Here is a 22,064-nt window from a genome sequence, read left to right as displayed (position 1 = left end):
CCAGCGCCTTTACTCCATTGGTGGACGAAATTGTTTCTCTTTCGCTGGAAGGAACAGTCCGCATGTTACTAGACTTTCCATCCACCAATGGAACTTCACCTGATGGGATACGGTTAAGAACCGTGATAAAGTGATATTTCCACCTCTTCAATCGATCATCATCGTGGATCAGAACTCGATCGTTGACGTCCTTCCATCGAATCATCGAATAATTTGCTTTCACAATTCCGCAGTCAGCCAGATATTACGATGTCCCTTCAGGACGTGGCCGACGATCCGTGTAGCACTCGAGAAAAGAACATTTTTAATGGCGGCCCAATGCTTATCGATATTCTCAAGAGGGTTACTCAGTATATCCAGTGTCCGACCAACAAAATATTTCTCCCACTTTCGACGACAACTGAGTTATACAAGCGTTCGATATTGAACTACGGGGGTCGCAAAAGCCCAACCCTACCCAGGAAACAGCTCCTGAATCTGCTTCCTATCGCAAAATATGGTATCGGTCAAATGAAACCCAACCGACCTTATGACAGCCTCTGTGCTCGAACAATGTGCCGCCAATGACGAGGCAGTGGAAGTTGCAGAAATCCACGAACATCCCACTGTTATCGTTGCGGTCGCCGATGTTTCCCCATCACATATCCGAGCAAGGTGTTGTCAGATCCCACTTTGGCATTCAGATTACCCATCACGATCACAATGTTACCTTTAGGAAGAATTGAACTGCACTTAATTGCTCGTAGAAAGCATTCTTCTTCACTATATCCGATATTCTCCGTTGGTGTGTAGCATTGTACAATTGTGATGCTCTTTAACCTGGATTGGCATCTTGCAGTCAGAAATCTGTCAGAAACCGGCGCCCAAGTCAAGAGAGTGCCACCAGATTCGCGTCTGCTACCACTTGGCTTTCCAAAATACAAAAGCATTAGTGTGACGAGAGGGAGAGGAGTACTTTTCAGAATCCCACCATCTTACTTCGCTTAGGCCCAAAATGTTCAGTTTATATCGCTGCGACGCAGACTCTGTACTCGAACAGTGTACCATCAACGGCGAGCCTGTGCAAGCTGCAGAAATCCACAAACCTTCCACCATTATCGATGTAGCCGCCAAGACCGCGCTTGCCCACCACATGTCCGAGCAATCTGCTGCCAGCAGTCTCCGTTGGTACGTATCATTGTACAATTATCATGCTCCTTAACCTGGACCGGAATCTTGCAGTCAGAAATCTGTCAGAAACATGCTCGCAGATCAACAGAGCGCGCCTTGCGGCAGCCTCAGAAGCAACTCGATACCAGCTTCACATCTGGTTCTGGATTTTTGATAAACAATTTTTAATTAATTAATTTGATGGTTAAAGTTAGCTCCTCTAAAAAAAACATAGGTTGGCAGGAAGCACATCTCCACTGGCAGTAATATGGTACCAAAAATTCAAACATTTTCGTATTCTGTATACTTGCCTTTACCGTGCGAACCCCGATTATAATTTTATCTTGCTTAATATTCAAATAGCGATTGTAACGAAAAATCTTCAAAAAGTCCGGTCTATAGATGCAAGAAAATTCTATTTGTACTTCCCACCAGTTGACAAAATGTGGTTTCGGAGGTCATCCCATGTGTCGGATCCGAAAAATCGAATTTTTTTTTGGCATCAATTGTATCTAGATATAGTCTAGAATATATGGGCAAAGTAATTTTTTTATATTCGGAGTCGTTCGGAAATTATAGTGTCAAACACGTAATAAGTCAGATGCCAGATTTATGATGATCGGTGTAATAAAGCGCACATTTATCGGTCCGAATGACGTTCGAATGACTTCGCTAAAAGGACAAGAATTGAAGCCAAGGATTTAGATGTGTTTCTTGAAAAAACCTAAGGGTTATGGACTAGGTATAGCAGATTAATGATCAGTTAAGATTTTATGGCTACAAATCACATTCCACTTTTTAAATGCGTTTTTCTCGAAACTGCATATTGATGGCTGCCACCATAGCCCAAAATCTATCCAACGAAATTCTATGAAATTTTCACGACTTATTCAGAACATATTTCTACAGTCCGCAAACTAGGATAATTGTGACTCATTCAGTAGTTTTTTTTCTATTCATTAAAAAAGCCTTAAAAAACACCAAAATTCACAAAAAAATTAGTTTTTAATATTTTTTTAATAATTTTAGTTTCCGGACTGTAGTTAAATCCGCACGTTAAAATGCCGTTGACTTTTTTTCTTGAAGATGATCGCAGCGCCATCTAGCGTGGCAGCAGAAAAACACCTTTTTTCACACCGGATGACCCCCATAAAGTTTTCATGTTGTATGTACAGTAACATGGTGCGTGCTCTTCTATTTGCTGTAACTTGCTAAATATTTTAGGTCTGAAATTTCTACAGTATGCTTCCAATATATTCTGTTTTCAATATATATATATATATGTATACGATCGTATCAAAACCGGCTATTAAATACCTGGGGGTAATAATTGACACCAAATTGAGTTTTAGGGAACACCTAGAGTATGCATGCCAAAATGCAGCCAGCCACCACGACACTTGCAAAAATGTTGCCAAATATTGGTGGGCCAAAACATTGCCTGAGGTTGGTGCTAGCCAGAGTGGTGCGCTTCATCCTGCTCTACTCGTCGCCGGTGTGGGCAGAGGCGCTTGCAAACTGTCAGAGACGGAAGCAGATGAACTCGGTTTACCGGCGGATGGCTTTGAGGGTTTGCAGTGCTTTTAGAACCACATCAGATGAGGCAGTATTGGTGGTGGCAGGCATGATTCCGGTTGACATTCTGGCCAAAGAAATGAGTGTCCTGTACCATGCAAGACGTGTGGAGGAGCATGCACAGCGTAGAAATGCGGCAAGGTCAGAGTCGCTTGATCTCTGGCAACGCAGATAGGACGAGTCTACGAAAGGTCGGTGGACGCACAGGCTCATTCCCAACATTAGGGTGTGGCTTGAGCGAAAACATGGGGAGACCAACTACCACATTACCCAGTTCCTCACGGGACACGGTGGTTGCTACAGGCAGTATCTGCACCGCTTTGGGTTGGATGATTCTCCGAACTGTCCCAGATGCGATGGCATACCGGAGGATCCAGAGCATGTGATGTTTCACTGCCCACGATTTGCGATGGAGAGAAGGAGCTTAAACCAGGTGCTGGGCAGGAGCGGGACCCCGGAGAGCTTGGTTACCGAGATGGAGTCCGAGGAGAAGTGGCTTGCGGTTGGCTCCGCAATCATCCAAATGCAGTAGGAAAGCTACAGATAGGAGAAGGATGAGTGCCTAAGAGCAAACCTACCCCGCGAAGTAATACCTTGATGGTGGTCCCGCGGGGCTGGGCCTGGAGAGACCGGGGATGGTTTTTAGTGGGTTCGAATCCCACACACACCCGCTGTAGTTCCGGCGTTCGGACGGCGGACGTGTCTTTCTAAGATTTTCCACCTCCGTGTACGCGCAAAAAAAATATATATGTATATATAATCGACTTCTGGAAACTGTCACGAAATCCTCTTAAAAAGATTGTTAATTAGTCTAAGATGCAGTTACTTTACGAAGTAAAAATTAATTCCACTTTTCTACAAAAGTATGTGTTTTCCTTACCATCGAAACAGGCAGCACGAAGCGGAGTAGAATGGGCTTTTGTTTTGTGATTTACGTTAGCTCCATGTTTTACCAATAATTTAACAACATTCATGTGCCCTGCGATATAGGGAAAAGTAAGTATATATTATTTCAAAACAACTGCAGTACATTGAATTTTGTATCTTACCGGAACCAGCCGCACACCACAAAGCAGTTGCACCACTCACAATGTGTCCATCAAATTTTATTACACATTCCTTTTCCAAATCTGGTTTAAATTTCATAAGTAAGGTGAATACGACATTGTATTTTCCGTTTTTTGCAGCTATAATAAATGGCGTAAAAATCTGTCCATCGTCCTCTATGAACTCCTATAATGGTATAAGTTTCAACATATTCAGTAACTTTTTCTTGCAGATTATGTACCTATCAAATACATCTATACATTTTTATTTCAATATTATATACATAATTATCTTCACTGATGAGTTAGCACCAACGGAAGATAGGATTTAATTATATATTTTCGAAAAATCCAAGTATGGAACGAGCCTAATTTTTCGTTGGTCAGGAACACAGAAACTGACTTAAATGATGATTACCTGCCATAAATCGCTTGCAGGTGGTAATTGTTTCGTGCAGAGTTATTAATTTCACTTTTATGGCAATCATGGGAATTTATTCTCCTGATCGATAAGATTGCGAAGAAGCGCACCCGTTTAGAAAGTTGTTTGCGTGTTCCCACCCGTCGCAATTTTCTTTGCGACGGATAATACTGAACTGCAAACAAAACTTCGATAGATTGATCGTTAATATTCTCGAGAGCGTTATTTAGAGCTTGTGTCGTCTAGGCAACAAGAAAGTTCTATTTCTGCTCCACGATAGCCAAATCGTGGGACGACTTCTGGGAGCTGATGCAGTAGTGTGCCGCCGATAACAAGGCGATCGGAGTTGTAAAAATCTACAAACCTTTCACCGTTATGATAATAGTCACCAAAACTTTGCCCGGATAACTGAGTGTTTGGAACACAAGGCTGTCGTATGGAAGATCGCGGTTCAAATTTCACTGGTGGTAGTGGAATTCGTATCGTGATTTGACGCCGGATACCAGTCGACTCAGCTGTGAATAAATACCTGAGTCAAATCAGGGTAATAATCTCGGGCGTGCGCAATGCTGACGACATTGCCTCCTACAGGATACTGTAATCCTGTAGTGTACCGTTACGGTTTTGAATGAAGTGCTCTAACACACTTCAAAGACCTAATCCAATTGGATTGTTACGCCAAAAATTATTATTATTAAGACTTTGTCTACCCATCTCTTGACCGAGCAAGGTATCAGAGCCCCCTTTGCTATTCAAATAATCTATCACCATCGCAGGTTCAGGTGAGGCTTCATCTGAACTGCGTGTAATTCCTCATAGAAAGTATCCTTTTCGTCAGTGTTAGGAACCTCCGTTGATGGTTATCAGCAACAATCCCACACGGGATTCGTGTCTGCGACGATTAAATTTTACAGAATATAAAAGCGCATTTTGCTTAGAAATGCTGAAACTCTCACTCAAGTTTGAGAAAGCAAGCACTCTGAGTATCCTCGTCCCGTTGTTGAGAAGCGCGCGCATATTTCAAAAATCAGTCAACCGCCTTCCATAGCCAAATGTCACAATCGTGAATTCTACTCACAGCCTTGTCGCCGTTTCAATAGGAAAAAAAATTGAAATTTCTTTCCCTTTTATTTATCTTTTGCGACAAACAAGGTCAACGGTCAACCTCTCGATCTCGTTGCCTTGTTGAATGTTGATTACGTCGTGGAAGTTTCTGTTCGTTTTTATGCCTGTTCTGCCGATATAGGCTATCACAACACAACATTGAGAATGAAAAGAATGAAAATAAAACAGTTTAGAAAGTTAAATGAAACAAGTCAAAAACAGTTATGAAATGTTTTGTGTATTTCTAGTGAAAGAACATTGAGTGGAGAACTGTTCCTTTTGCACGTAGTCTGTAATGTACCAGGTCAGACTAGTCACTTTAGTGTAATATTGATATTTAGTGTTTCGGATTACAGCAAATTTGCACAAAAAAGACAACTATATTAATAATTAATACAGTAACATAATCAGAGTGAAATTATGCGGTGTTTCCAACGATTAATTAATTGAAATAATAAAAACTTGTTGTTTCTTATTCGTTGGTGTGGGTAATTTATTCTTGCAAATACCGATATTTCGGGAACCACTTGTTCCCTTCATCAGTGCAAACAAGTTCTTGAACTTGAACTCTTAAACTTGTTTGCACTGATGAAGGGAACAAGTGGTTCCCGTCGTCCGTCTGCCGCTCTCTATAGTTCTGAGTGTTGGCCACTATAAAAGACAATGAACGGCGTCTTGCGGTAATGGAGACGAAGTGCATTGCACTGGTGACGTGATACATTTTGATCACGTTTGAAATGAGAACATCCGCGATCGATATGGGTTTACACCGATTGTGGAAAAACTGCGAGAGAGGCGTTTTCGATGGTGTGGTCACGTAATTCACGCTAACGAGAATTCAGTGACTAATATTGGCCTAAACATCGAAGTCAATGGTAAGCAACCAAAAAGCCGGCTGAAACAACGGTGGCTTGATACGCTGGATGGGGATTTAAAGGCCTCGCGATTACATCCTGATCAGGCATTTGATAAAATAAAATGACGAAACCGATCACGACGAGCCGACCCCGCTTGTGAACGGGACACAGGTTAACGCAAAAGAAAAAGATGTGAGGAGCGACGAGTGCACGACAGCTCCGTGTCACATAGCTAAAAATTCCATTGCTCTCTATTTTTTAGAAAGCGATTTAAATAAATAATTTGATGGAAACCCATGTATTGATAATTGTCAACCTCATACGCTTCACACTCTGAGTTTAATATTATTAGCAAATGCCAAGAATGTAACCTACATCAAATATAAAACAAGTCGGGAAACCGGAAGCTTGACGCTTCAGGTATAAAAGGTTTTGTGTTTCCCTATGTGAAGAACATAACGTAGTTCTCCATTGGCTTATATTGAGAGATATTGAAATCGCTCAGTTCTGGGCAAGTTACTGCCTTTTCCAGTACTGAGCGATTTAAATATCTCGAGGGGCAGTTTACTGACATTGCCAGAACTCAGCGATTCTCAATGGAGAACTGCGTAATGAAATTGTTTCACACATTAACGCAACCTTGATGAAGTGGCATTCCCCAACGGGTGTTCTTTGTGATCGACGTATCAGGGCACGTTCCAAATTTAAAATGTACTGCCGCTCTCTATAGTTCTGAGTGTTGGCCGATTATAAAGGACAATGAACGACGTCTTGCGGTAATGGGGAAGAAGATGTTGCGTTGCACGGGTGGCGTGACACGTTTTGATCACGTCTGAAATGAGAATATCCGCGATTGATATGGGTTTGCACCGATCGTGAAAAAACTGCGAGAGAGGCGTTTTCGATGGTGTGGTCACGTAATTCACGCTAACGAGAATTCAACAACCAGTATTGATCAGAACATCGAAGTCAATGGTAAGCAACCAAAAAGCCGGCCAAAACAATGGTGGCTTGATACACTGGATGGGGATTTATAGGTCTCGCGATTACATCCTCATCAGGCATTTATGTGCGCGACAGCTCCGTGTCAAATAGCTAAAAATTCCATTGCCCTCTATTTTCTAGAAAGCGATTTAAATAAATCATTTGATGGAAAGCCCTGTATTGAAAATACTCAACCTCATGCGGTTGACACTCTGAGTTTAATATTATTAGCAAATTACAAGAATTTAACCAACATCAAATATAAAAAAAGGCTAGGAAGAAATAGATTTCTTCTCGAATATCAATTATTCTTGTTAATTATAAGGTCAGCATCTTATTTGTATGGCTTACACCTAGGATGAACTTAAGGGGAGTTTTTTAGTCTATTTCTAATAGTTGATAATATACTATTAGTAAATTTATTTCAACAGATACCGGAATGGGACATCTCTCGAAGATTAGATTTCACCTAAGTGTTTTACACAAAACCTTAAAAAGGGCTGCAGATAAGTAGATTCTTCATAAATGCGACTTTTGTTTAATATTTCATGCGAATGTCAATTATTCCCGTTAATTATGTCGTCAGCATCTGATTTGCATGGCTTTGGAAGCGGTAAATTCGCGCAAAATTGCTAAGTTTGAACTGCTATAACTTCGGCGTTAATTACCAGATTTCCACGACATTGTCCTCTATGCTGGTACAAAATTCGATAGTCCTAGGATGAACTTTTGAGGGGGTTTTCAGTAAATTTCTAAAAAGCAGTAATATACTATTAGTAAGTTTATTTGAGCAGATATCGGAATGGGACATATTTTGAGGCCTGGATTTCATCTAAGTGCACCGCCTTGGTTTTTTCGGATTTTTAGAATGGGTAGTTTCCGAAATTAAGTCTTGTCTCACTTTAAGTGCGTACATTTTGACTCCTTACTCACGCACTTTACAATTCATGCTAAAACTAATATCAGTTTCGGGAAGTACAAATCGAGACCTTTCATTTGATACCCTACGCAACTATATCCGGTGAAAAAAATTTTTGAATCCCCTCTTTGCATGTATGGGAAGCCCCCTTTAAACTCCACCTAAATTTATGCCACTCGCTGTATGCGTGGAATTTCATAGTTCCCATCTGTCGACCAAATTTCGTTCGGATCGGTTTAGCCATTTTGGAGAAAAGTGCATGTGACAGACAGACAGACATTGAATCGATTTAATAAGGTTTTGTTTTACACAAAACTTTAAAAAGAAAGAAGAATTTCTATATGTCGAAATTGAACTTTTAGGAAAGTAAATGAATCAATGAATCTAAATATGATAGTTCTAGTATTTTGGCGCATTAATTTTCATCTGTTTGCATTTAAAACTACTATATTTAAGTGAATTTGTCGCATATCAAGAACATGTTTTCTCGCATTTAAAGTGTAATATTCCTAAATTTCCTAAAATTAAGGCAATCATTTTTGCACGTCATTTGAAAGTTAACATAATGAGGCACCTTTTATCAACTTTGCACGTTTCTAAGTTTAAAGGACCGTTATGCATATTGAAATTCAGATAAAAAATCGATTTTGAAATTTCTTTAAAATTTAAACAGTTAGATATAACTGTGAAGTGTGCAGTTGAAAACATATCCATTTATAAAAAATTCTATGTATTTTCCGAAAATGGTATCAAATCTGGGATTAGATTATTGACGGGGGGCATACTGTATATGTATTATATAGCTACCATAAACTCCTACGAAACATAGTAGATCAAATGCACCAACACGCAGTCACTTTCGGTCCCTAGCAATGATTTTCACCTCCCCTAGTACTTCCCAAGAAGTCTGCATTTTTCCTCAGCAATTCTGCGTCAAGCATGGTTCAGCGCATATCAATCAATCTATCCTCGTATGGAGAACGAGACGATAATTGAAAATAATGTCGTGGCACTGCAAGATTGCAAATGAAGCCCATTGGAAATTTTATGGAAATACGTAGAAAAAGCGGAAATGTTATTCATTTAAAAGATGCAAGAAAAAGAATCAGTGGAGAAAAAAATATCAATGCGAGTACAATTTGTCATTTAAATGGATTTACAATACTTTGTACATATACACTTCAAGTAAATATATGAACCGTTGTTGCAACTGCAGCACAGTGGGAGGACTTCCAAGGCTAAAAATAAAAAGATTTTCAATTGTCTTGTTAACAGAGGTAGCTGTGTTACAAATGATTTACTATTACCGCGGTTAAAATCATGAGGAATAAAATTGTTTACCTGATAGTGAGAAAAAGAAAAAAGCGCCTAGTTGCCTAATTGGCATAACATAAGCTATTTTTATACGCATTCCCCATAATTTCATTTAAAATCTGATTTCATTTTGGCTATATAAAGGATAAATACAGTGATTCGAAATCGAATGGAAGTTGGGAGTAGGTACGTAAAGGCAAGAAGCATTGAATATATTTAGATACCCAGATATTAGATGAGTTTGTGGCGCAGCAAATAAATTTCAAATGTTGTTAATTCAACAGACAGATGCCACCACCGGTGCTCTGCGTGGCATAGTCGGCCTTGTCAACTGATTGGTATTGTAAAAAAATAATTGAATATAGAGGGGGAGTCTGCAACCAACCATTGACCTAGTCGGTCTTTTGTTTAAATATTCTAAATATATAATTTCTATAAGCGCGTGTTAATTCCATAGGAATTGCATTGAATAACTAAAATTGAATTAATTAATTAACATTGGTGACCCCAATGAAAGAAAAGGAAATTCAGTTTTATTCCATCCATTAAAACAAAATAAAATCGGCAATACGCGTGCCCATAGATTAGCTCGTCAGGATTCAGACTTCACAAGCTCACCGGATTAACCCTTCTACTATTAACTTTGCTCTGAGGCAGTCAAATGAAAAAATTCTAGCTTACATCAGCAGCGAAAATATTTTTGAGCGAATCCAAGGCCTGCCTTAATAGGAAACTCCAGACATCCCGGTTTTGCGCCAAGGTCCACCAATTCGATATCCTTAAAAGCTGTCTGGCGTCCTGGCCCACGCCATCGCTCCATCTTAGGCAGGGTCTGCCTCGTCTTCTTTTTCTACTATAGATATTGCCCTTATAGATATTCCAGGTGGGATCATCCTCATTCATATGGATTAAGTGACCCGCCCATCGTAACCTATTGAGCCGGATTTTATCCACAATCGGACGGTCATGGTATCGCTCATAGATTTCGTCACTGTGTAGGCAACGGAATCGTCCATCCTCATGTAGGGGGCCAAAACTCCTTCGGACGATTCTTCTCTCGAACGCGGTCAAGTGTTCGCAATTCTTGCTAAGAACCCAATTTTCCGAGGAATACATGAGGACTGGCAAGATCATAGTTGTGTACAGTAAGAGCTTTGACCCTATGGTGAGACGTTTCGAGCGGAACAGTTTTTGTAAGCTGAAATAGGTTCTGTTGGCTGACAACAACCGTGAACGGATTTCATCACCGTAGCTGTTATCGGTTGTGATTTACGACCCTAGATAGGAGAAATTATCAACGGTCTCAAAGTTGTATTCTCCTATCGTTATTCTTCCCCTTTGACCAGTGCGGTTTGATGTTGCTGGTTGGTTCGTTTTCGGTGCTGACGTTGCCACCATATATTTTGTCTTGCCTTCATTGATGTGCAGCCCAAGATCTCGCGCCGCCTGCTCGATCTGGATGAAGGCAGTTTGTACGTCTCGGGTGGTTCTTCCCATGATGTCGACATCGTCAGCATAGGCCAGTAGTTGGGTGGACTTAAAGAGGATCGTACCTCTTGCATTTACCTCAAGACACTACTCGCCAAATTAACACCAGACAGAAAGAAAATTGAAGTAGTGGGTTCAACTAACTGTAGCCACTATCAAAAAAAGAACGAGGGGAAAAGGCAGGTTTGTGCGGAAATTTCCAATTGCGTCGATTGTGCCCAGGTAGAGCGAGGCAGTGCAGTCAGGACTAGAGCGAGGCAGCGCAGTCAGGACTAGAGCGAGGCAGCGCGGACTAGAGCGACAACCGACATCGTCGCTGGGCCGGTTTCGGGCTGTTTTTTTGTGTGCCGCTCGTTGCGGAGACGGCGAAAGGTGGCTAAACCGTGCGCCAGAAGGAGCCAGACGCAACACCGCGAACGCGGCTTCGAATGAGAGATCGCAAGGAATTCTGCCGAGGACGCCCCGTATCAGCGCCGACTGGAAGGTTCGTGCCGTTTAGTTCGCTGGGAGAGACGCGAAAAATTCCGTTCGTTATTGTATGCCCCCGATGTCTAGTGCTGAAATCACTGATCAGTCCGTTGAGCCGCCAGCCTCTAAGTGGAAGCTGACTTCGACGACGTCGCCGCAGGAAACCGGAGCCGCCGACAAGTGAGCGTACACTCAGGAGCCCCAACTTCAAAAACGCCGTCAGTGCAAGCCGCCGCAGGGAAAAATTTCTAAATTAAAAAATTAAATTTTGTATTGCTTGTGAATTTCTTTTAATAACAATTATAGAGACGGCGACGATATTTTTTAAATTCGTCGTTGGAGTTCCGCTCCCGTGGCGAGTTATTTTTATTTTTAGTCTGCGCTTCAAGCGTCCGCTCCGGGGTGCATCGGTGGATTTTGCTGAAATGTGTTTTTCTTTTCTTTTGCCTTCCTCGACTCATCTCGCGTTTAACTTAGCTATTGTCATGTCTCTGGTCAACAAAGACGCCCTCGCTGTGTGCGTCCCCCCTTTTTGGCGAGGGAACCCGGAGCTGTGGTTCGTCCATCTAGAGGGACAATTCCAGATGTCCGGAATCACAATGGACGCGACCAAATTCAACTACGCCATTGTAGCCTGGGTGAGGAGACCATCCTCCTGGTGGCAGACATTGTCAAAACGATCTCCTACAATGTACTAAAAATGGAGCTAATTAAGCGCCTGCCGGTAAGTGGGTCGGCTAAGCTGGATAACTTGATGGTAAGTTTGACGTCGGGCAATCGAACTCCCAGTCAATTGCTTCACGAAATGAGGCGCGAGATGGCCGCTCTTGTGGCCAGCATGGCGGAAATGAAGGCGACACTGGACGCCCAGCGTTCGGACAGCAGGCCGCAAGCACACTCGCGGTCTACCACCCGAAAAGGGCGATCGCCTAGCAGGTCATCAGGACAACTTACGGACCCAAGCATTTGTTGGTACCATCGTAGATGCGACGAAAAAGCTACACTCCCGTGTAAATTCGCGAGTACCACAAAAAACTAGGTCGGTGGGGGTCCTGGCGACGGCCACCCAGAACGCAACGCCAAAATGCCTAACAATTTATGACCATCTCAGCAGGCGCAGTTATCTTGTTGATACTGGTGCGGAAGTTTCGGTTCTTCGCGTACGCCGGCTATTCCCACAACCTTTAAAATTTACGGCAGCAAAATCCTCGCGCATTAACACCTACATTTACAGGCAAGTGGACGTGAGTCTTGGCTTGCGTAGGATGTTCCCATAGCGATTCATCCTGCAGACTTCATGTGTCACTATGGGTTGCTAGTGGACTTGAAGAACAGGTCTCTTATACTCGTAGACTCCACAATCAATCTTAATTCGTCAAACAAAATCTCATCACACCCCAACAACAATCTTTCCGTACTTTTGGAGGACATTACCGACTCTCGTGTTCGGACACTCCTCCAAAAGTTCAGCCAGATTACTACCGAATGTAGTCTCTCTAAACCAATGAAGCACAATGTGCAGCACCACATTAACAACACTGGTTCCCCTATCTTCTCGAAGGTGTGTCCTCTACCACCCCAAAAGCTGGCTATTGCAAGGAAAGAATTTGAGCAACTTATCCAACAGGGTATCTGCAGACCTTCAGACAGCTGTTGGTTTTCCCCACTCCATATGGTCCCTAAGCCAAAGGACGAATGGCGCCCCTGTGGGGATTATCGAAGGCTAAACGGACAGACTATTCCTGACCGATATCCCATTCCACTCATCCACGACTTTGCACATCATCTCGCAAACTGCCGCATTTTTCCGACCTTGGATTTAACGAAGGCCTATCACCAAATCCCTGTAGCTCCAGAAGACATTCCAAAGACGGCAATAAGCACACCCTTTGAACTCTTCGAGTTCACGCGGATGACTTTCGGGTTGTGCAAGGCGGCGCAAACCTTTCAGAGGTTCATTCATTCGGTTCTGCGAAACCTCGACTTCTGTTTCGTGTATTTGGATGATGTTTTGGTCGCTTCTTCCTCAGAGTCTAAGCATTTAGCCCATCTCGAGTGCATTTTTCAACGTCTCCTTGAGGGCGGTTTAGTCCTAAACGTTTATAAATGCAAGTTTCTTCAGACACAGGTGAGATTCCTCGGCCACTCCATTTCCCCTGACGGAATACAGCCCGACCCAGACAAGGTGCAAGCGATCACAAGCTTTCCGCGTTCGAAAATTGTGAAGAAGTTGCGGAGGTTCTTGGTTCTTCTATCGTCGTTTCCTGCCCAAGGCCGCCCAACACCAGTCCGTTTTGAACGCGTACTTGTCTGGCCCCAAATCAAAAGACACACGAGAGATTGTGTGGCCTGAAGAGGCTGTCCGCGCGTTTGACAGATTGGCTGATGCTACACTCTTGGCATTTCCTCAACACCCCTTGCCGTTTTTGTTGATGCCTCTGACATCGCAGTAGGTACTGCTCTTCACCAAAAGGTGAATCAAGTCTCGCAGCCGTTAAGCTTCTTCTCTAAACAGTTGAACTACAGCACCTGCGATCGAGAACTGCTCGCCGCGTACTTAAGCATTAAATACTTTCGTTTCTCCCTAGAAGGCAGGCCACTCACAGCGTTCACGGACCATAAGCCTCTCACGTCTGCTTTAAAACAAAAGCCCGACAAAGCGTCCCCTCGTCAGCTTCGACATCTGAGCTTTATAAGACAGTTCACGTCTGACATACAGCACGTGTCTGGCAAGGACAACATAGTTGCTGACGCTCTGTCACGTGTCCCCGGGGTAAACATCCCCGTATCACCCGACTTCTCGACTATCGCCTAAGCGCAGGAGGATGACACAGTGCTCCAGAGCTTCAAATTCTACCCCAAATACAAATTTTGGGAGTTGCCCATCTTCGGCTCGAACCTCTCTCTCTGCTGCAAATACTCGGAAAAGGGACCTCAGCCTTACATTCCGGCCACCTTTCGCAAGGAAGTGTTCCACGCTGTTCACCACTTAGCGCATCCAGGCATCGAATGACAAATCGACAAGTCACCGAAAAATACTTCTGGCCCTCCATGAATAAGGACGTCAACTCCTGGGCCAGGGAGTGCGTCACATGCCAGAAGTGTAAGGTCACCAGGCATGTAAGCCTTAAACCCACACCCCCCACCTGACACACATCCGCACCTGCCTGCGCTCCCAGGGAACTGGATACGTGCACGCACGTCCTGGTCAGGACGGATGCTGTCCGGAAGCCACTGCAGTCTCCATACGAAGGCCGAAGGAATTTATTTCGAATGTTCGAATGTAGTAGGCCTTCTTGCCAACTGATTGTTATTGTTTAAATATTCTAAACATATAATGTCTATAAGTGTGTGCTAATTACAAAGATTTACAAAATAGTTAATTATTTAAAGAATTGCATTGAATAACTAAAATTGAATTAATTAATTAACAAGTTTATATGCTACAAACATTACTCATAATAGGAGTGTTCTTCCAATTGAATTGTAAGGCTTGTAAGGCCTGAAATAACAGTACAAAATTTCGGGAAAATCGAGTTTTTGGCATATAACTTCATCATCATCATCATCAACGGCGCAACAACCGGTATCCGGTCTAGGCCTGTCTTAATAAGGAACTCCAGACATCCCGGTTTTGCGCCGAGGTCCACCAATTCGATATCCCTAAAAGCTGTCTGGCGTCCTGGCCGGAAAAAATGATTAAACCCGCTGCCAAATATTTTTTTTTATAATATTAAGTAGCGTTTCGGAATCATGATATCCGCGATTACGATAATTGTTAGAATTCCTTTCAATCATACCGACAATCCACTCATCCGCACTCATACTTTCGCTTGACAAATTTTAGTTCCATCCACTTCTATAATTTTACCGATACTGCCCTTTTGTCCTTCTTGTTCATATAATTGGTTTAAAACGATCACATAAACTTTTTTTGGATAGGAATACCGATCGATCAAAGTTTCGAAACTGAGAATTTCATCAAAAATAGAAACTTCCCTCATAGGACCATTGTAAGAGAAGTGATGGACAAAGCAGTACAATATAACCACTTGTTGGGGACACATTCGCAATGATTCAAATCACCCACCTTTAGCCCGAGAAATTTTAGGGCGCTGAGAATTCTTACCGGATGAGCCTTTAAATAGAGCAAGCACATCTTTCCCATCGAGAATCATTTATTTCTTATGTTTTTACAGTTTGTCGTCCACGAATTAAATTTTTTTCTTTCAACCACGACACAAAACTATCGTTATTACGACAAACTTCACTCAATTCGAATAATTTCCACATGTTATTAACTTTTCATTTGAAGACAGTATTTAGACTTTCTACGGGTGCCTTTCTCGAAGAAATGGCATCAATATGAATCGGTTAATAATAACAATCTTTGGCGCGACAAACCAATTGGATCAGGGTCTTGAATTGTGTTAGAGCACTTCATTCAAGACCGTAACGGTACACTACAGTACACTGTAGGAAGCAATGTGGTCACCATTGCGCTCGCCCGAGATTATTACCCTGATTTGACTCAGGTACTCATTCACAGCTGAGTCGACTGGTATCCGACATCAAATCACGATCAAAATTCCACTGCCACCAGCGAGATTTGAACCGCAACCTTCTGTACGACAGCCCATCGCTTTAACCACCTGAGCCATCCGGACACACATATGAATCGATTGTTGACAAAAATTATGCTGATTTATGTTGCATTTATAAATAAGAAAATCAAAAAAACATTAGAAACGAATTGAGACTCATAACAAAGGAGACCCACCTCGGTGAATTGCAAAAAATTGTTTGGTCCAAATGAATATTACAAAATCCTTCAATAAGGACATGCCGAAAGAAAAATTTAGGACCTTAAAGTTACTAGCAATTGCCCATTTTTTTGAAAATGTAGAATTAATCGTTACTTGACTATAACACTAAATGTGAAAAATCGAAAAAATGTCTTTCATGTAGATTATGTTTTCCTTTAGAAAGTATACGAATAGAGAACAGAAACACGTTTAGCTAATAATGAAGTTAGCTTTACTGCTTTCTTAGAAAATGTTATACAAACCCTGCACTACAAAGTACAACTACTGGTAATTTGTCTATTAAACATGTTGATTTGTTCCTTTCTAAACAACATAAAGGATTGTTATATTTTTTTATCATGAAAACTTGTGATTCTTTCTGAGATCATTCGTGCGATCTTCGCAAACTTTTTTCCCTCCTTCTACCGTGCGAATCACAAATTCTATACATCTATATATATATCTATAACTTGGTCATTTTGGCCTCAAGACAAACGCATAACCCATGAATTTTTACAATAAACTGAACTGAACTAAAAAATCTCGTGAGAGTCTAATTTTTCGAATTTTTTGAAATCCTTTTAAAGTCAAGTTGAAAGTTGAAATATTTTCTAAAATACTTCGAAGTATCTAAAAATCCTTCGAATCAGCCACGATTCTTTAACGTCATTACTCTCGGAAATTCAAGGGACCAAAAGAAAAGTTCGAATTATCCAAGTTCGAATTATCAAGGTTCGACTGTATATGAATCCGCCATCGAAGTCAAAATGCTGGAATCCGTGTAGGAGCTACATTCAGCTCTTCCCGAAAAGTCCAAACTCCTCTTATTTTATTCTACACCATGTGGGATAGTGGATTTCATTTAAGGGCGCCCTGGTATAGTGAATTTCATTTGAGGCATAGCTAGCAAAAGCTCTATCCATTGCCTCTTCCATTTTCTTATCAGTACTTCGTTCGACATTGTCTCAGGCCAAAATACCCTATCAATAAAACGGAAACATGTGGTAACGAAAATTTGACTTTATCCAGTAACAGTCGTGTTCACTTTCCAGGTACTGTCCCCCATAGAAGCTCAGAAAGCACATTGGCGCGAAACAACCTCAACTTGATATTAGTATTGAGATATCTACAGTCTGTGATTTTAGAGAAAACACCGAAGGCGGATCTAGTGGTGTAAAATCAAATTTAGTACAACGCTACCAAGCCATACGAATCAATCGCCCGGTTTTGTTGGTATCTTCAGTCCGATTTTGTCTGCCTTGTTGAAATCCAGAGCCATTTGATGAAAATCCAAAAGTTAGTGTAGGAGCAAGCAGATGTAACAAAAAAAAAAATGATTACGATTATAATCAGGAAATGGGTATCATCATGATGATCAACGGCGCAACAACCGGTATCCAGTCTAGGCCTGCCTTAATAAGGAACTCCAGACATCCCGGTTTAGCGCCAAGGTCCACCGATTCGATTCGATATCCCTACAAGCTGTCTGGCATCCTGACCTACGCCATCGCTCCATCTTAGGCAGGGTCTGCCTCGTCTTCTTTTCCTACCATAGATATTGCCCTTCTACACTTTCCGGGTGGGATCGTCCTCATCCATATGGATTAAGTGACCCGCCCACAACCGGACGGTCATTGTATCGCTCATTCAATCATCAAATGGGCATGCTTTCGTTATTACCTGATTATAATCAGTTCGAATCGTAATCGTAATCATTTTAATCATAATCATGCATAATTAAAATCATGATCAGTGCCGTTTATACGGCAGTGTAACCATCAACTGAAGAAGGATTGCTTTTCAATGTTTATAATTGGCTAGGGGCTAGAATTGCAATGCTCAAAGGATTATCGGTATATGGATTTCCGCCCTTAATTTTTTAGGATGACAATTTCGGAAAGCAATCTTACAGTTTTATTATTTTGGAAATAAGGCCCAGACAAGTAGCCTTATAGCGAATGAAAAATCCTTATTTTCGGCATTATTAACAGCGAATAAAAATGAAGATTATTCTGAAAATTATATATATTAACATTGTCAAAGTTGCACGAATAAAAACCGTGAAAATTTTCCTTCCGCAGCAATTCTATTTCAAGTGATTTAACCCTTCCCTTCCTTTTAATTTTAAACGGAAACCTTGCTTCCGAAATCTTTGGCCTAAAAACCGCGGTAGCAATGATAATTTTCCTCCTTTCTGAAAATTGGCAAAATCAACCCGTAAACGCATCAGAAACACCCAAAAAATAAACATTCGAAAGAGGGCAACTGTGTTCAAAAAGTACCCATGAATTCGCTATTGAAAGGTTCTTCAGATGAGTACTCCAGCGGAGACTTCACCCCACAGTAAATCAACCCCGCTTTCAAAAAAACACAAAAGATTCCACTGACTGCATTTGCTGTAATTACATGTACATTGTGAATAATGAAGTTGAAATCATAAGGAGCATTTTGCACAACACTACCAGTGCGCCCTACAAAGAGATCTGATCAATGCCTACCCGAGAATTTATAGACGACACTTATGTGATTAGATGTTCTCTAGCTTCCCGTGCGATTCATTACGGCTGGTGAGAAATATCGTTTGCTCCACACTACTAAAAGGAGCCATCACGAAGCATCGAAAATCGTTAATATCTCAAATTGAAGTCATACAAATACACATTTTATTAACCAGTGAAATTAAGCAATTGCTATTGAAAATACATGTAGTTGGATTATGATTGAACAAATCAGGAAAATAGAAGCTGGACGCTTCAGGTATGAAAGGTTTTGTGTATTTCTTATACAAAAATATTTGAGTGGACATTTGTTCCATTTGTACCTAGCACGTAATTTATATGCATATATTATAACAGGAAGTTCATTTTAGCGTGACATTGAGATACGAAGCGACAACTTCGACCTAATCTAACTTCGATAGTGATAGTGCGATTTCTTCTCAACACTTGATAGGATATTACTACTTCACTGCCAAATTTTATGGTTCTATGATGAATTTAAGGGGGGTTTTACTGTTAAATACTAAAAATCATAATAAAATTTAAACAGATATCAATATGAAGAGTATTTCGGAGACTTCGTACACGATTTTTTTATCAAATTTTTTTTCGATTGGGAAGATTCTGAGAATGGGTCCGTGAAAGAAACGAGCAGTTTCCCGCCCCCGCTCTCCACATTTTGTATTGCATGTCGGCATTGACAAATACTAACCGAGGTCTTTCATTTGATACCCCATATGACTGTATTCAGTGAATATGACCATTTATGACTCCCTTTTGCATGTATGGAGACCCCCCCCCACAAGTTGTACAAAACCTAAAAAGTATCTGGTACCATTGATTAAAACAAATTTTGATGACGGAAAGTTGTAGAAGTGTTTATGGAAATATTTCTAATTCGTAGGCCAACAACGCTTATAAAAGTAACTTGCCTTAGACCTTTTTCTATAACTTTGCAAGAAGTTTCTTTAGAAGCGGAAGAAATGCACATCAAGACTTCACTAGCAGGGCAGCGGCTACAGTAAAACCGGATTCCAATCTCGGTCGTCAATGATGCTTATCTTCGTCTTTGTGCTTGTCTGTTACACTTATCGCTTGATAAAGAAACTGAAGCAGTTTGGTTTACAATAAAATGCCGGAAAAAATAATACAATCCACAAAGGAGGGGACAGCATGCATAAATACACTCCTAAAGACATTATCGCTCACCTTAGGCAGTTTGAACTAAATGAAAACAAAAGTTTCAACTACATACCAACTTGACAATGATGGCAATGTGATAATTTTCTAAACCGTCGGCCTCTACTTTGCAACATTCATTAATTGACAACTTTTACATATAACCCATTCTTTAATCTTAAGAGTAATCCTTCTCATGGTTTTGCACCCGAAATAATTTGAGACGGAGAATATAGGTACTCTTTGGAATAAAATCTTTATTTTATATTACAAGAAAACCTTAATTTCCTTGTTCGAATACTGAATTCTTTGTTTATTCGTAAATCATTTATTATAGCGGAGACGCAAACGGAATTTCACTCAAAGATATTCTTTTATGCGCCGCGCGGACCATTTATTCTAAATAGCAGTGCGACGATGAGAACAACGGAATCCTCCTATAAAATTTCTACATGAGTAATGTTGTTGAACTTATTAGCCTAGAGAAATGAATGTGGAAACCACACGCGATCAGCTGGCGCGCAGTTTCTTATAAAAAATGCGAATCTCCTATTTTTAGCGAAATTCCTATAAATAATACGTGACAAACCGTCTCTTTGATTTGCAAAGGCTTTATCATTGAACCAACTAAAGGAACCGGAGTTAACATATGACTCTTACCTGATTTATCAACTCATTCTGAAGATGCCAATCATCAATTTCGTTCAGCAATGCAACAAGGCTTATTGCGTATCCATCACGGGCTGCGAAATAAACGCTATCCTTGAAATTTTGCCGCAATTCCTCGTAAGACAGCCGAGTCATCTCACAGTCTTCGGTTATCATTGATTCCAAGTAAATAGTTCCAAAATAAAGTGATTTTGATGACAACTTTCGCTCAAAGATCCAATTTCACAAACTTCCTCTACTTAGAAAATACAAGTCCAATTTGCAATGAACACCAATTGTTTATAGAATGAAACCACATATACTGAACCACCCGACGTTCCAACTATGCGAACCACAATTCGCTGATCAGAATTTTGTCACATTTTGACAGTTCAACACTTATCAGCTGATTCGCAGGTTTGAATATAAGGTGGAACTCTTTATCAGTCTTCTCAGGATACAGTTCAATGAAGTACACTAATAAATTTGTTGAAAAGGTATTGTTCAATAAGCAACACTGATCGTATCGATAATAATAACACTAGTTTATACCGTTTATATAATAATAATCCATGGCGTCACAATCCAATTGTTTCCAGGTGTGGAAGTGTGTTAGACCACTTCATTCAAAATTGTTACGGTACACTCCAGGCCTATAGTACAACTTTCACAAAACCCATGTGGGACCCACCCGCTAAGATTCCAGAAGGTATTAAGGCTATCCAATATCGATTTACCTTTTCTGCGAATACAAACGTAACAACAGCAGCCAAACTTAACGAAATTGGTGAGAATTTAATTTACACACTTTATGAAGCATTTCATCAAAAATAAAATAACTCTAGCTCAGAAAAACAAAATAAGTCAGGGAACCGGAAGCTAAACGGTTTGTGAGAATTTCACAGCTAGTATTGTTTATGCATTTAGTTTGTCAAACCATTCACTTTAGTGTGCCGCTAATATGGTGAAAAATTTGAGCTACTATAACCTTGCTAGTAATAACGCGATTTCCAGCAAACTTGGTAGTATCATGCTATATATTATAGTATACCCTATATTACTGCGAACTTGATTATTCTGGAATAAAATTAAGAAAATTGCATGTCAATTTTCAAAAAATATACTTATAGTATATATATATACCTGGCGTATCAGGTTAATTCCGACCTGAGTGGCAAACGCAGCGCTGCATGCGACCAGGCGCGTCTCATAGGTTGCGGATAATAACATGGCCTGTCGGGTCAGCTACAAATATCGCAAGTTAATCTTGTTAATAAGTAGCCGCAGGCAGCCTTAACGTTTCCGTTTGTGTTCGGCTTCCCTTTCAGGGGGAGTAAACCTCCTTAACAAATCCGTAATCCGGGGTGAAAGAATCGACGCGCCTATCGGATGAATTGCAGTGACGTTTAACTGTATTTCAGCGGCTCCCCTCCAAATACCTTCCCTACATTTGGAGGTAACCATGTGGCATTGCAACATTGGGGCTCTGTTGCAGTGTTGACTGCAACAAAAGTGTAGAACCACCGCGTCTTTCCTTGAAGTGTTTGCGACAATCGAGATGTAGCAATGCATTTTCGCATGGTCGCACACATTTTGCGTTAAAACGCAT

General features: G+C 41.0%; 1 protein-coding gene across 1 annotated transcript in view; it reads right to left on the bottom strand.

Annotated features, from left to right (window-relative positions):
- LOC119650069 (protein fem-1 homolog B) overlaps window positions 1-20,842 on the bottom strand; it is a 56,438-nt gene extending 35,596 nt beyond the window's left edge. Inside the window, exons 1-3 of the mRNA XM_038052569.1 lie at window positions 20,468-20,842; window positions 3,774-3,957; window positions 3,605-3,703 (exon numbers count right to left, since the gene is read on the bottom strand). Coding sequence (XP_037908497.1) covers window positions 3,605-3,703; window positions 3,774-3,957; window positions 20,468-20,632 — 448 coding nt within the window. The 5' untranslated portion in view covers window positions 20,633-20,842. The remainder of the gene's footprint in view (window positions 1-3,604; window positions 3,704-3,773; window positions 3,958-20,467) is intronic.
- Window positions 20,843-22,064: the final 1,222 nt, after the last annotated feature.

Source organism: Hermetia illucens, chromosome 1 (genome assembly GCF_905115235.1).
Source record: "Hermetia illucens chromosome 1, iHerIll2.2.curated.20191125, whole genome shotgun sequence".
Taxonomy (NCBI): domain Eukaryota; kingdom Metazoa; phylum Arthropoda; class Insecta; order Diptera; family Stratiomyidae; genus Hermetia; species Hermetia illucens.
Note: the sequence above shows the minus strand (reverse complement) of the source record. Positions and strands in the feature narration are given on the sequence as shown.